Source organism: Heptranchias perlo, chromosome 3, assembly GCF_035084215.1.
Source record: "Heptranchias perlo isolate sHepPer1 chromosome 3, sHepPer1.hap1, whole genome shotgun sequence".
In the NCBI taxonomy this organism is placed as follows: domain Eukaryota; kingdom Metazoa; phylum Chordata; class Chondrichthyes; order Hexanchiformes; family Hexanchidae; genus Heptranchias; species Heptranchias perlo.
Window position 1 is genome coordinate 82965651 of NC_090327.1, and position 16108 is coordinate 82981758.

The 16108-nt window shown below is 41.1% G+C and overlaps 1 protein-coding gene across 1 annotated transcript in view; it reads left to right on the plus strand.

Annotated features, from left to right (window-relative positions):
- LOC137308418 (early endosome antigen 1-like) overlaps positions 1-16108 on the plus strand; it is a 498139-nt gene that overhangs the window by 266769 nt on the left and 215262 nt on the right. The window contains exon 20 of the mRNA XM_067977151.1: positions 12172-12294. Coding sequence (XP_067833252.1) covers positions 12172-12294 — 123 coding nt within the window. The remainder of the gene's footprint in view (positions 1-12171; positions 12295-16108) is intronic.

A 16108-nucleotide genomic window follows, 5' to 3' on the forward strand; every position in this document is an offset into this window, starting at 1 on the left:
TGCCGGCAGGTTGGAGCGCAAAGTTGGGTGATAGGAGGCCGCAGTTAAGTCACGGGGAAGGGGTTTCGGGAGAACCTCGCGATCAGGAAGGGGGAAGTCTCAGAGCAGAGAAGGCCTAAACTTTTCTTATGGGGCCCAGAGAAGCACTCCTACTCCGCCCAGCCCCACAAAGAAAGTAAAAAAAAAGTTTTAAAAACTTACCTGTTTGGTCCTCTTCTGGCCCCAACTCTTCTTCCTGCTAGGTTGACCTGGTGGGAAAGCCACAACCACTTCCCTGCCAATGCTAATGGTTAAATTAGCAGTTAGACCTCAATGACCCGAATCTGCATATTTAAAGAAAGATCCTGCCAGCTTCCAGTGGGTGTCCTTCCCACCTGCTCAGCAGAGCAGGTTAAAATGGAAGACTGTGGAAATGAAGTTACCTCCATAACATTGCCTGTCTCTGCCCTGCATCAGCTCATTTGCTGCTGAAACTCTCATCCATGCCTTTGTTATCTCTAGACTTGACTATTCCAATGCTCTCCTGGCCGGATTCCCACCTTCCACCCCCCATAAACTTGAGCTCATTCAAAACTCTGGTAGCCGTATCCTAACTCGCACCAAGTCCCGTTCACCCATCACCCTGTGCGCGCTGACCTACATTGGCTCCCAGTCCATGAATGCCTCGATTTTAAATTTCACATCCTAGTTTTCAAATTCCACCAGAGCCTCGCCTCTCCCTATCTCTGTAAACTCTGAGATCTCTGCGCTCTTTCAATTCTTTCCTCTTGCACATCCCTGATTTTAATCGCTCCACCATTGGCGTCTGTGCCTTCAGCTGCCTAGGCCCTAAGCTCTGGAATTCCCTCCCTACACCTCTCCGCCTCTCTATCTCTCTCTCCTCCTTTAAGATGCTCCTTAAATCCTACCTCTTTGACCAAGCTTTTGTTCACCTGTCCTAATATCTCCTTATGTAGCTTGGTGTCAAATTTTGTTTGATAATCGCTCCTGTGAAGCGCCTTGGAATGTTTTACTATGTTAAAGGCACTATATAAATGCAAGTTGTTGTTGTCGTTGTTGTTGATGGGTAAGTTTCCCAGGTGATTTTAACTACCCAGCCACCCAGTTTTTGCCAGACAGGCAGCGTTAAAATCACCCCTATGGTGATTGAATAATTGAAATTGTGTTTATTACAAAGTATCATGGGACTGTTCATATTTCCCAGTCACATGATGTGATTATGTCCATATTTTCATGGAATTTGTACATTAGTAGCTTTCATGATTGTTATTATACATTTGCTTAGTAATTAGTTTTATGTCTTGCCTTTCTTAAAGTCCAGGATCCAGAGGAAGGTAGTAGGGAAGATGTTGTAGGTTGCAGGCAGATATGAGGTATGTAGATGTACTGAGGATGGCAAAGGCTGTTGTGCTTTTAGTAGTTTTGGACAGGTGGTCATGAGGTATGAGAAGGGGGTATTGGGGTGTGGGAGTATTAGGGAGGGGGATTCTAGGATCTGGGGATACTAGGATTGAAGTGTTAGGTGTGTGGAATTGGTAGAAGGAGGTGCTTGGTTGTGGTAGTGCTGGGAGGATGGTCTTGGGTGTGGATGTACTGGGATGGTGGTGGCAGATGTTGTATTATAGATTTCTTTTATATATATCCATGTGTACAGATACATAAAGCTTAAAAATAGGTGGACAGGTTAAAAAAAAGCAATTAGGAAGGCTTTGGGGCTGATATCAATAGGGATTGAATACAAAAGCAAAGAGACCATGGTGACTACAAAATAATAGTTGTATTATTCCAGATTCCACATCTGGAATACCATGTGCAGTTTTGGGTTCCTCAGTATAGGAATGACATAATATTCCAGGAGAAAGTGCAACGTAGATTTACCAGACTAGTACCAGGAAGGGAGGCTCTGAGTAATGAGGATAGGCTGGAGCAACTAGGGCTGTATTCTCTCTAACTGAGAAAATTGAGGGGGTATTCGGGTTCTTAATGACATCATAGGATCCTGATTTGCACATATTCATGAGGCGCCTACCTGCTTCTGGCGGGCGCCTTTGCTGCCGAAAATAAAGTGCGTGGTTAAAATGATGGCCAGCAGGAATTGAGCAGGAACAGGGCCCAGTTTAACTGCGCACCTGCCCCATTCCCACCATTCGGAGTGGTTTAAAATTCCTCCTTCTGTTTTGTACTCCTAATGAGTGAAACTCTGCATTGGGAGTGGATTCTGGCAATTGTGGGCCTATGATCTCTTTGATCAGGGGTACCAGTTTAACTGTTAGATAAAAATAGTTTACTCTTTCTCTCTAGTGTACTGATGCATGTCTCCTAAGTATATCTTTAGTGAGTCATCTGTAATCTATTTCCTCCTTGGTTCACCAATAGTCCTTTGTCCTTAATTTCCAGCCAACATTGCTTATATTTATACTGATGCACTGTTATATATGTGAGTCAGGTGATGGATTACCCTGTTCTACAAACTATTACAAACTATTGGATTATCCTTAACATTACACATTTCTACGTTCTATTCAAATTTCTCCAATCTATCTACATACTTCTACCTGCATTCTAAACTCTGAAGTACAATCCTGTTTAAGTACCTTAATTTATCAAGATCAAAGCATTACTTAAGGCACTCTTGCCAATTACTTTTCATCAAGGTTAAAATCTCCATTAAAACTTGTGCAAGCATATCCATAAATTATTAAAAGAATTGTTTCAAAGACTAAGGTACTCCTGATCATTAATGTTCAGCCAGCATATACAAAGAAGGGCTCTTTGTTTATCCGTCTCTCTAGACTTAACAGGTCAATGTTTCAGTTACAGTTAAAGCTGCACAAACATATCTGCAAATTTCAGTTGCCGAACTAACCATCTCCGAAAGTGTTTCAAACCTCCACTTAATTAAAAGTTAATAAGGTTTACATTTCCTTTAGAACTAGCCCAAGGTGCAGTATTGTTTGGCTATGAGATAAAAAATACTCTGTTTGATTTGTAGCACTTGACTCATCACTGTTTAGAGTTCTAGTTCAGTTCAATTTCTAGTTATGGTACCAATGTCATACAATGTTAACCTCATTGTATCGGATTTGCTACAGCTTTTCCTACACACCCAAAGGTAATTAAGCAAAAACTCATGAATATAAGTCTATACACTATTATTCAAACCTAATTAGTTGCATTTCACAGATGACATTTCTGCAGTCCTGGTGGAATGGGAATCAAAATATTCCATTGAATATTTGATCATCTCTGCCTATAAATATCCTTATAACCTTCAATTCTGTTCTTTACGATATTCATCAAATTCTTTTTTAAATGAGTTAATTAATGTAGCCTTAACTGCTTTTGATGGGAGTTTATTCCATGGGGGAGATTTTCAACTTACCATCCTGGCATAAAACTGGCATTGCGGATTGGCCGCCCTGGTTTTCTTTTCCATTGATTTTAATGAAAAGGAAAATCGAGTGATTTCTATTGACAGCTGATCTGCAATGCCAGTTGTACACCCGGGCGGCAAGTTGAAAATCTACCCCTGTATATCCACTACTCTGTGAGTTGTTTCTTAATTTTGTACCCGTGCTCTATTTCTGTGTTAACAGTTTAGGTTGGATACCTTATACTTACATTATCCTTGCTATTCAGAAATTTAAATGCTTGTGTCTTGTCCCCTTAATTTTCTTTTTTCAAAAGTAAACATGGTCAGTTCTGTTATCTTGTCGACATAATTTAAATTTTAGTCCCAGCATCATCCTTGTCACTGTTCTCTAAACCCTCTTGAGCATATGATGCTTAAATTTACCCTTATTAATGATTATTACAGACTTAAACTATCCCATTTTAACTTATAATCAAATGTACTGAAGGTTCATCTTAATGTTTTATATTCCTTAGTAATAGATTCACTTTAACTAGATCCTTACAGTGAAAGTTCCTTTCAACTTTGCAAAAGGTCATCCATTGTGCACATATTTCAAGCTTCCTGTGCTGTTATGTAACATCTTACTGCTAATCACTTTGTTCATCTACAGTTCCTTAGTTCTTTTACATAATTCACCTATAATCCATTGAATGTTCTCCATCCCCCCTCATTTGCTCGTGCATCTTGATGTCATCAGCAAATTTTATATTGAAGAAGGGATGCAGAATGGACCCATGTGAACTCTGCTGTTTGCTGTTCCCCAAGACAAAACCTTGTCAAATTGTCTTCTGTATTCCTTTTCCAGCATTCAGTTAAGCTAGTTAATTTGTCATTCATTCTATGAGCCTTAGTCTTCTTTAAAAGTCTCACATGTAGAAATTTATCTAGCGCTTTCTGAAAATCCACTGGCTAGCCTTCATCTGCTAATTTATCTTTTCATGGGATTCCATTAGATTCTTGAAGCATGATTTATTTTCTCTAAAACCATGCTGAATATTCCTTATGACCTAATGATCTGTTCTATAGACTTAATGATCTATAAATTCCTTGATTAACATCAAATGTCAGTCTTTAGATACAGATCCTGTATTTATAAAACTTCAAGAAATATTACTCAGAGGCTCCTTATCAATTTTTAATTTTACTGAGAATTCAGGGGCATATCTCATCTTGTCCAAGGACCCTGTGGATATTTTGATGATTTGAGTTACTTCGTAAGATACATTTTATCAATATCTGCGTAAGTTGCTGGTTTTTGCAGCAATTTGGAAAATGTGAAGACTGATGTGAAGTGGTTAACATGATTTGCAAACATTGATGTGAAGAATTAATTTAATTTTATAACGAATTATTATTGTCCACTTAGATGTCAGACTCTTTGAATCTTAATTTAGGGCTGTTTTTCCTACTCTTTCCACCTGGGGATTGTTTATTTCCTGGAAGCAAAGCATAAGAAAGAGGAAAGGAAACTCGTGATGTGCATCCTTAAGATTGCCCCGTGATTTCTGAGGCTTCTCTCAAATGGGTTCAGATTGCCTGCAGCTGTAATAGGTACAGGATAAGGGCAGCCATGCAAATAAAGCAGGAGAAGGCGCTCCCAGGCATCCACTTCATGTACCTCTTCGTTTGTCCATTTTGAGGCAGGTGCCTTTTTTCAGGGCAGCAGGACAATCAGCAAGACACAAAGCACTGCTTGCTATTTTTGATGAATATTTCAGGCCTGTAACAGTGGCTCCCTTTTCTTGGGGATGGGTCTGCAATGGGGTGGTACCTGACCCATGCAATTGTCCTGAACCTGAAAATATAGATGGGTTCAGATCATTGTAGGTGGAACACATTTCGGACGCACTCCACCTGCCTGGTGCCCAGGTGCAGGCTCATAGAAAAATCAACCCTAATATGTTTTAAAACAAGTTGGAGTCCAACAAACAAATGTAAAACTTAAACAAAGTTCAACGATCGCTTATTGCCATGAGTGTCTTCATGTAACACTAGGATTAATTTAGTAAACCTGCAAAATGTGTACTCTGTAGGGTTGATTCTGTGGCTGAGGCCAAAAATGGCCCATCATCGACTGTTGCAAGGTGAAAGCATCATGGCTGCAAGAAATTTGATCGTGACACGCTCTTTTTTCGGGTGCTGCATAAGCATCCAATATGGTGGGCAGAAAGCACGTGCTCATTATGACCCGGAAGTGTGCCGCCCGCCATATTAGATCGGGCTTTTCCATAGGTGTCCAGAGCACCTGCCAGAACCATTGAAAGCAATGAATAACTTATGTAAATAAGGGTGGTTGGTGGTAAGTCGCGTGGTGGGGAAAATGGCGGCATGTTGCTTTTGAGATGGGGTTGTTGGGAACGTGTGGCCCCATCCTCTCTCCCAATGATTTGTGCTTCTTCCACCCCTTTGCTCCTTTTGGTTCCCCTACCATTTCATTTCTCCACTATCCTCATTCCTATCACCCCCTCACTCACATCACCCACCCCACCTCTTGCTTGCTGGACAACACACTAAACCCCAGCATGATCCCCTCCCCCTTGCTCCATTGTCACTCACTTCACCCTTCTCCATCTCTCCATCTCTCCTCCAGTCTCACTCCCACTCGCTCTGTGCAAGGGTAAGGGTTCTCTCTATTTGTATCTTTCTCTCCCTCTGTCTCTTCTCATTTCATCTTCTTTCTCTTCCATGGCTACCGACACGAGGCAACCTATTCCTTCCAATGCTTTTACATCCAGCAGATTGTCCTCTAGGGTTGTTCCTGTAACGAAGAGGCTTTTTTTTATATGGACAGCCTGATTCACAACTCTACCAGGACGGTCGCCATTTCACTCCCATTAGATGCATGTGTCCTGTTGGATGTCAGCCTAGTTTTTGGAGACCAGAACTTGTGTCTGCTCGTTGTGAGTCTCATAGTTGTTAGAAATTAGAATTTCTGTCTCACAGGTGTATGTGATTAGCATTGACCTTTTCTGTCAACAAAGCATGGGTGGAGATAATTAATTGGTTTAAAAATGTAACTTTTTTGAAGATTTAAGTAATATTAAATGAAGGAAGACACTCTTCCCCTCTCGGTAGTGCTCTCTTGTCTCCCCCCAACACTAGTTTGTTTCTCACTCTATTTGTGCCCGATGACACGTCTGTTGTAGCTTTTGTTTTGTGTTCTATAATTGTTAAAAAGTGTACAAAAGTTTATAGAACACCAAACAAAAGCTACAATGGGTGTGTCAACAGAATCCTGTTATTTCTTTCTTTCTCACACACACTTTTTTAAAAAACACTCAATATAAATTTTACCTCTGTATTTTTGAAATTCGCCTCTTGTCTTTCACATTCATTTGAAGAAAAGCTGCTGGGTAAAAAGTGTTATGAGCTGAAGAAGAATACCCATCATTAGAGCTGACTAAACATTATTGATGCATCCTTGGGAAATTAGGCACTCTGAACATGCTTAGACTGCACAATCCAAATTCTGCCCTGAGCAAAAATGTCAAATCCAAGCCCAGGCCTTTGTGACAGTCTGAGGCCTTCAAGTAAGAACTTTAATGAAGGCATTAAAAGACATAAAAGACAGTTCAATGGGTACATTTCATCATGTTATTGTGAATTATGTAATTTTTTTAAAGTCCTTATTTTGGACATTAGAAATATCAGTTACTGAGGAAGTAAATGGTGGATGAAAACAAAAATTAGACAGCATTTTGCATGATTTATGTGAATCCGATGGCCAGATTGTGCAATCACATTCTCTGACCATAAAATAGTAACTATTACGTGTCATACCCTTAACATTGAAAATACTTACCACAGTGCTGCCCAGAGATAACAGGTACTGCATGTACTTACAATGAGCTTTTAATGAAATATGCACCTGACATTTCAAATTTAATATATAAAATTGATACATATACACACAATGTAACACACTAATGCAGGTGTCCCATCAGTAATGCACAGGAAGTTGGAGGAACTGAGTGATACCCTTGAAAAGTTGCGTAGCAGTAGCGGGCATTTACTACAATGTGTTTCCCCTAAAACTAATCAAAAGGAGCAGTGGATATTTAATGACATAGGTTTGTAGAAATAAAAACAGTGACCATTTTATGGTAATGCAGTAGGTCATTTAATCCTTGCTTTGTTCCAAATTTATTAATTAAATAAAAATAGTGACCATTTAATCCAATTGTATTCCTGTAATGGAAGAAATAAAAAAATGACTCCTGCAAAATATATTAGTTAAATAAATGGAGTTGACATTGAACCCAATAGAATTGGATTAAAATTTATTAATGAAATAAAAGGAAGAAATATAACATGGCTTTGCTAAAATGTATTAATGAAATAAAATCAACAGGAATTAGTAAATCAATTATGCAGCAGTCATGAGTGGGTTGGGAATATTTTTAAATTAATATATGTAGCGGCAGAGATTTTTAAATAATTCGTTAGGGTTGACGTAGAGAAGATGTTTCGCAGTCGTCACAGCATTGAAGGAGTTATATTTGGAAGCACCCTTGAGCCAGCTATCTTCACCTGCTTCTTTAATGGCCCTCCCTGTGTCATAAGGTCAGGGATGGGGCTGTTCACTGATGATTCCACATTGTTCAGCTTCATCCACAACTCCTCTGATAATGCCCATGCCAGCTGTAGCAGGATCTGGATAACATCCGGGCTTGACCTGACAAATGACAGGTAACATTTACAGCATATAATTAATGACCATCTCAAAGGTTATTGAAGTCAATGGAAAAGAAAATCAGACACCAATTTATTATTAGTCTGTTTTGGGCTACTGGCATGGACCAATTTAACCACCTATGTCTTACCTTTTAGTAAAGTCGGGGATCCACCCAAAATGGTAGCGAAAATGTTTTGGGTAGGTAGGTACTGGATGCGGGGGATGCTGTAATTAAGTAGTGTTGGAAGGGTTGTTAGGGGTGTGTGAGCAGTCCTTGGGTGTGACAGTAATCGAGGAGGTGTTCTAGGATGTGGGAGTGGCATATTGAGAATGTGGAAGTGGTGCGATGGTAATCTTGGGATGTGAGAGCACTGGGATGGTATTTACAGGATATGGGAATAAGAGGCGGGAATTGCTGGGTGCAGAAACTGGGAGGAGGATCTTGGTAATAGGGGCAGGAGCGTTGCAGCGTGCCATTAAAGAAAGCATCATAACCACATTTGGAGCCGGGAACCAGTTATAAGTTCTTTGAAGTGATGACTGCATTTTTAGTATCTCAGGACTGAATGGAAGTACATAAGAAATAGAAGCACGAGTAGGCCACACGGCCCCTCGAGCTTGCTCCGCCATTCAATCAGATCGTGGCTGATCTTCGACCTCAACTCCACTTACCCGCCCAGTCCCCATATCCCTTGATTCCCCAGAGTCCAAAAATCTATCTATCTCAGCCTTGAATATACTTAACAACTCAGCATTCACAGCCCTCTGGGGTAGAGAATTCCAAAGATTCACAACCCTCTGAGTGAAGAAATACCTCCTCATCTCAGTCTTAAATGGCGGACCCCTTATCCTGCGACTATGCCCCCTAGTTCTAGACTCTCCAGCCAGGGGAAACAACCTCTCAGCATCGACCCTGTCAAGCCCCCTCAGAATCTTATATGTTTCAGTGAGATCACCTCTCATTCTTCTAAACTCCAGTGAGTATAAGAACATAAGAACATAAGAAATAGGAGCAGGAGTAGGCCAATCGGCCCCTCGAGCCTGCTCCGCCATTCAATGAGATCATGGCTGATCTGACCCTAACCTCAAATCTAAATTCATGTCCAATTTCCTGCCCGCTCCCCGTAACCCCTAATTCCCTTAACTTCTAGGAAACTGTCTATTTCTGTTTTAAATTTTTTTAATGATGTAGCTTCCACAGCTTCCTGGGGCAGCAAATTCCACAGACCACTACCCTCTGAGTGAAGAAGTTTCTCCTCATCTCAGTTTTGAAAGAGCAGCCCCTTATTCGAAGATTATGCCCCCTAGTTCTAGTTTCACCCATCCTTGGGAACATCCTTACCGCATCCACCTGATCAAGCCCCTTCACGATCTTATATGTTTCAATAAGATCGCCTCTCATTCTTCTGAACTCCAATGAGTAGAGTCCCAATCCACTCAACCTCTCATATGTCCACCCCCTCATCCCCGGGATTAACCGAGTGAACCTTCTTTGTACTGCCTCGAGAGCAAGTATGTATTTTCTTAAGTATGGAGACCAAAACTGTATGCAGTATTCCAGGTGCGGTCTCACCAATACCTTATATAACTGCAGCAATACCTCCCTGTTTTTATATTCTATCCCCCTAGCAATAAAAGCCAATATTCCGTTGGCCTTCTTGATCACCTGCTGCACCTGCACACTAACTTTTTGATTTTCTTGCACTAGGACCCCCAGATCCCTTTGTACTGCAGTACTTTCCAGTTTCTCGCCATTAAGATAATAACTTGCTCTCTAATTTTTCCTGCCAAAGTGCATAACCTCACATTTTCCAATATTGTATTGCATCTACCAAGTCTCCGCCCACTCACCCAGCCTGTCTATATCCCCTTGTAGGTTTTTTATGTCTTCTTCACTCTCAACTTTCCCTCCCATCTTTGTATCATCTGCAAACTTTGATATGTTACACTCGGTCCCCTCCTCCAAATCGTTAATATAGATTGTAAAGAGTTGGGGACCCAGCACTGACCCCTGCGGAACACCACTGGCTACTGGTTGCCAGTCCGAGAATGAACCATTTATCCCAACTCTCTGCTTCCTGTTAGATAACCAATCCTCCACCCATGCCAGAATATTACCCCCAATCCAGTGATTCTTTATCTTGAGCAATAATCTTTTATGTGGCACCTTGTCGAATGCCTTCTGGAAGTCTAAATACACTACGTCCACTGGTTCCCCTTTATCCACCCTGTACGTTATGTCCTCAAAGAACTCAAGCAAATTTGTCAGACATGACTTCCCCTTCATAAAGCCATATGACTTTGTCCTATTAAATTATGTTTATCCAAATATTCCGCTACTGTCCCCTTAATAATAGACTCCAAAATTTTACCCACCACAGATGTTAGGCTAACTGGTCTATAATTTCCAGCCTTCTGCCTATGACCCTTTTTAAATAAGGGTGTTACATTAGCAGTTTTCCAATCTGCCGGGACCTTTGCCGAGTCCAGAGAATTTTGGAAAATTATTACCAAAGCATCCACAATCCCTACTGCCACTTCCCTCAAGACCCTAGGATGTAAGCCATCAGGTCCAGGGGATTTATCTGCCTTGAGTCCCATTAATTTACTGAGTACCAATTCTTTAGTGATTGTCCTGTTTGTCCAGTGATGGGACTTAGTGTCCTCTACCGTAAAGACTGAAACAAAATATTTGTTCAGCATTTTTGCCATCTGCATGTTTCCCACCATTAATTTCCCGGTCTCATCCTCTAAGGGACCTACGTTTGCCTTAGCCACCCTTTTTCTTTTTATATAACTATAGAAACTCTTGCTATCTGTTTTTACATTTTTTTGCTAATTTATTTTCATAATCTATCTTCCCTTTCTTAATCAATCCTTTAGTTACTTTTTGCTGTCTTTTGAAGACTTCCCAATCTTCTATCCTCCCACTAAGTTTGGCTACCTTATATGTCCTTGTTTTTAGTCGGATACTATGCTTAATTTCTTTACTTAGCCACGGATGGCTGTCATTTCTTTTACACCCTTTTTTCCTCAGTGGAATATTTTTTTTTTGAAAGTTGTAAAATAACTCCTTGAATGAACACCACTGCTCATGTACCGTCTTATACTTTAATCTATTTTCCCAGTCCACTTTAATCAATTCCGCTCTCATACCATCATAGTCTCCTTTATTCAAGCTCAGTACGCTTGTTTGAGAACCAACCTTCTCACCCTCTAATTGGATATGGAATGTAACCATGTTATGGTCACTCATTCCAAGGGGATCCTTAACTAGGACATTATTAATTAATCCTGGCTCATTACACAGGACCAGGTCCAAGGTTGCCTACCCCCTTGTAGGACCTCATCCCTTTTTTTACCTATGTCGTTGGTACCAATATGGACCACGACTACTGGCTGTATAGGCCCATTCTACTCAACCTCTCCTCGTAGGACAACCCTCTCATGCCAGGAATCAATCCAGTGAACCTTCGTCACACCGCCTCGAAGGCAAGTATATCCTTCCTGAGATAAGGAGACCAAAACTGTACACAGTACTCCAGATGAGGTCTCACCAAAGCCCTGTACAATTGTAGTAAGACTTCCTTACTCTTGTACTCCAATCCCCTTGCAATAAAGGCTAACATGCCATTTGCTTTCTTAATTGCTTGCTCTACCTGCATGCTAACGATTTGTGTTTCTTGTACGAGGGCACCCAAGTCTCTCTGAATACCAACATTTACTAGTTTCTCACCATTTAAAAAAAATCTGTTTTCCTATTCTTCCTACCAAAGTGAATAACCTCACATTTCCCCACATTATACTCCATTTGCCACCTTCTTGCCCACTCACTTAACCTGTCTATATCCCTTTGCAGTCCCTTTGTGTCCTCCTCACAGCTTACTTTCTCACCTAGCTTTGTATAATGAGCAAACTTGAATGGTTGAAAGTTTAAGCATGGCAGAGAAGTGTAACAGGAAGCAAGTGGGACACTTACAGGAAGTACGATCTATGCACAAAACTTAACAATTTTTTTTTCCAAAATTGTTCAGTGTGATAAGTGATATATCATGCTACTTTTCAATGCATTATTATTTAGACTGCAGAACAAGAAGAGACAATACTACAACTCCAATCAGACTTGACACATTATCAACTCAAACATGGTCATTCCAATGAAGAGTATGAAGCACAGACTACACACTCTGAATACTTACAGAAGGTAAGCTTTGCACTAGATATCTGAATAATAAATCAGAGCTCTATAAAAAGAACATACTAACTTGAGTGATTACTTTATTTACCCTTGTCCTCTAAATATCATGGATATGGTGATGAGGGAAGGTTAAATGGCTTCCAACCAAAACATTTATTAAACCACAGGTATATGTCTAAATTTTCTGCTTATATAACTTTCTTTCCCAGCTTTTTGTATAATATATGATAATTTGAAGAATAATGTCTGTTACGCTTGAGGTGCATAATTGAACTGATGTCATTTGTCCGACAGGAACTTTCTACTTCCATATAAATATATAGCTAACTCTCGGCCAAGTATAGAAACATGTTTGAGTTTGAAACAACTATATTTTTTCTCTCCCTAATTGATTTATCTCTTATAAGACCATAAGGGGAAGGTTTAAACGAGAATGGCAGGGGGATGGGAACCTGAGCAGGGAGACAGAAGAGGGGGAAACAAGGATAGAAACAAAAGACAGAAAGGGAAGAAGCAATAGTGGAAGGCAGAGAAAACAAGGGTGAAAAACAAATAGGGCCACAGTGCAAAATAAAACTAAGATGACTAGCAATCTTAAAAAGACAAGTCTAAATGCATTGTGTCTTAATGCCCGGAGCATTCACAATAAGCTAGATGAATTAACAGCGCAGATAGATATTAACGGTTATGATATAGTTGCGATTACGGAGACATGGCTGCAGAGTGACCAAGGATGGGAATTGAACATCCAGGGGTATTCAATATTTAGGAAGGACAGGCAAAAAGGGAAAGGAGGTGGGGTAGCGTTGTTAGTAAAGGAGGAAATCAATGCAATAGTGAGAAAGGATATTGGCTCAGAAAATCACGATGTGGAATCTGTATGGATGGAGCTAAGAAACACCAAGGGGCAGAAAACATTGGTGGAGGTTGTCTCTCGGCCCCCAAACAGTAGTGGAGATGTACGGGAGGACTTTTAACAGGAAATTAGAGACGCATACAAGAAGGGTACAACTCTAATCATGGGTGACTTTAATCTACATATAGATTGGTCAAACCAAATTAGCAATAATACTGTGGGGGAGGAATTCCTGGAGTGTGTACGTGATGGTTTTCTAGACCAATACATTGAGGAACCAACTGGAGAACAGGCGATCCTAGACTGTATATTGTGCAATGAGAAAGGATTAATTAACAATCTTGTTGTGCAGGGTCCCTGAGGGAAGAGCGACCATAACATGATAGAATTCCTCATTAAGATGGAGAGTGAAGTAGTTGAATCCGAAACTAGGGTCCTGAATCTAAATGAAGGAAATTACGAAAGTATGAGCTGCGAGTTGGCTATGATAGATTGGGGAACTTTACCAAAAGGGATGACGGTGGATAGGCAATGGCTAATATTTAAAGAACGTGTGCAGGAATTACAACAATTATTCATTCCTGTCTGGCGCAAAAATAAAACAGGAAAGGTAGCTCAATCGTGGCTTACAAAAGAAATTAGGGATAGTATTAGATCCAAAGAGGAGACATATAAAATTGCCAGAAAAAGCGGCAAGCTTGAGGACTGGCAGCAGACTGATTTCTGGGATGGCAGGACTGACGTATGAGAAGAGATTGGGTCGACCAGGCCTATATTCAGTAGAGTTTAGAAGAATGAGAAGTGATCTCATCGAAACATATAAAATTCTAACAGGACTAGACAGACTAGATGCAGGGAGGATGTTCCCGATGGCTGGGGAGTCCATAACCAGGGGTCACAGTCTCAGGATATGGGGTATGCCATTTAGAACCGAGATGAGGAGAAATTTCTTCACTCAGTGGGTGGTGAATCTGTGGAAATCTCTACCACAGAAGGCAGTGGAGGCCAAGTCATTAGATGTATTCATGAAGCAGATAGATATATTTCTTAATGCTAAAGTGATTAAGGGATATGGGGAATAAGCAAGAACAGGGTACTGAGTTAGACGATCAGCCATGATCATTTTGAATGGCAGAGCAGGCCCGAAGGGCTGAATGGCCTACTCTTGCTCCTATTTTCTATGTTTCTATCATCCTTGGCACATTGTCCTTCATCTCTGACATCCAAATCTGAGTCCAGCGCAGTGTTGTGATGAAAGTCTTTCTTCCTTGTCTCCTGTGAGGGCCCAAACTGAAATGAGTTTGAATAGTTCCAACCTGATTCTAAGTGGATATGGACCCACTGCGTAAAACTGCTCATAATTCAGTGCAATTTAGCGCTACATTGGCACTAACATGTTTTTTTATAGCTGGATGGCCCTTGCCTTCCTCTAGGTCAACCTGCCTTTGTCATCTCCAACCTCACCATAAAAAAAGGTGCCGGCACTTCATGGGCAGCCAGCAGCCCTGCATTGTTTGACACCCAAATTTTGGGCTCCTGGCGCTCCCAGTTTGCTATGTGCTGGGAGCAGCAGAAAAATACTTAAATGAGCTGGCCTCATATTATGGTGAGATCAGCTCAAGCTGAGCGACTCATGGCAAAGACCATTCTTACTCCTAATATCTGACCTATTAAATGTCATTGATTCAGTGTGGAAGTTGATTACCCATTAAAATACTCATGGGGTGAAATTCGTCTTGGGCCGTAGCGCAAACCGAGGGTTAGTGATTCGGCCGCCCGTGTTACATTCCACCTGATTTCCTTTTCCATTGACTTCAATCTCTTAAATGGAACAAAGAAAATCAGGCGGAATGTAAAACAGGCAGTCGATTCGCTATCCTCTGTTTTGCGCTACGGCCCAAGAACAATTTCGAGGAGGTGACAAGGAGGATCGATGAGGGTAGCGCAATTGATGTAGTCTACATCTATTTTAGCAAGGCTTTTGACAAGGTCCAATATGGCAGATTGGTCAAAAAAGTAAAGGCTCATGGGATCCAAGGGAATGTGGCAAATTGGATCCAAAATTGGCTCAGTGGCAGGAAGCAAAGGGTAATGGTCGACGGGTGTTTTTGCAACTGGAAGGCTGTTTCCAGTGGGGTGCCGCAGGGCTGAGTCCTACTTTGCTTTTTGTGGTATACATTAACGATTTGGACTTAAACGTAGGGGGCATGATTAATAAATTTGCGGATGACACGAAGATAGGCCGTGTGGTTGATAGTGAGGAGGAAAGCTGTGGACTGCAGGAAGATATCAATGGACTGGTCAGATGGGCAGAAAACTGGCAAATGGGGTTCAATCCAGAGAAGGGTGAGGTAATGCATTTGGGGAGAGCAAACAAGGCAAGGGAATACACAATAAATGGGAGGATACTGAGAGGTGTAGAGGAAGTGAGGGACCTTGGAGTGCATGTCCACAGATCCCTTAAGGTAACAGGACAGGTAGATAAGGTGGTTAAGAAGGCATATAGAATGCTTTCCTTTACTAGCCGAGGCATAGAATATAAAAGCAGGGATGTTATGCTGGAACTGTATAGAACACTAGTTAGGCCGCAGCTTGAGTATTGCGCACAGTTCTGGTCACCACATTACAGGAAGAATAGAATCATAGAATCATAGAAGTTTACAACATGGAAACAGGCCCTTCGGCCCAACATGTCCATGTCGCCCAGTTTATACCACTAAGCTAGTCCCAATTGCCTGCACTTGGCCCATATCAATCTATACCCATCTTACCCATGTAACTGTCCAAATGCTTTTTAAAAGACAAAATTGTACCCGCCTCTACTACTGCCTCTGGCAGCTCGTTCCAGACACTCACCACCCTTTGAGTGAAAAAATTGCCCCTCTGGACCCTTTTGTAACTCTCCCCTCTCACCTTAAATCTATGCCCCCTTGTTATAGACTCCCCTACCTTTGGGAAAAGATT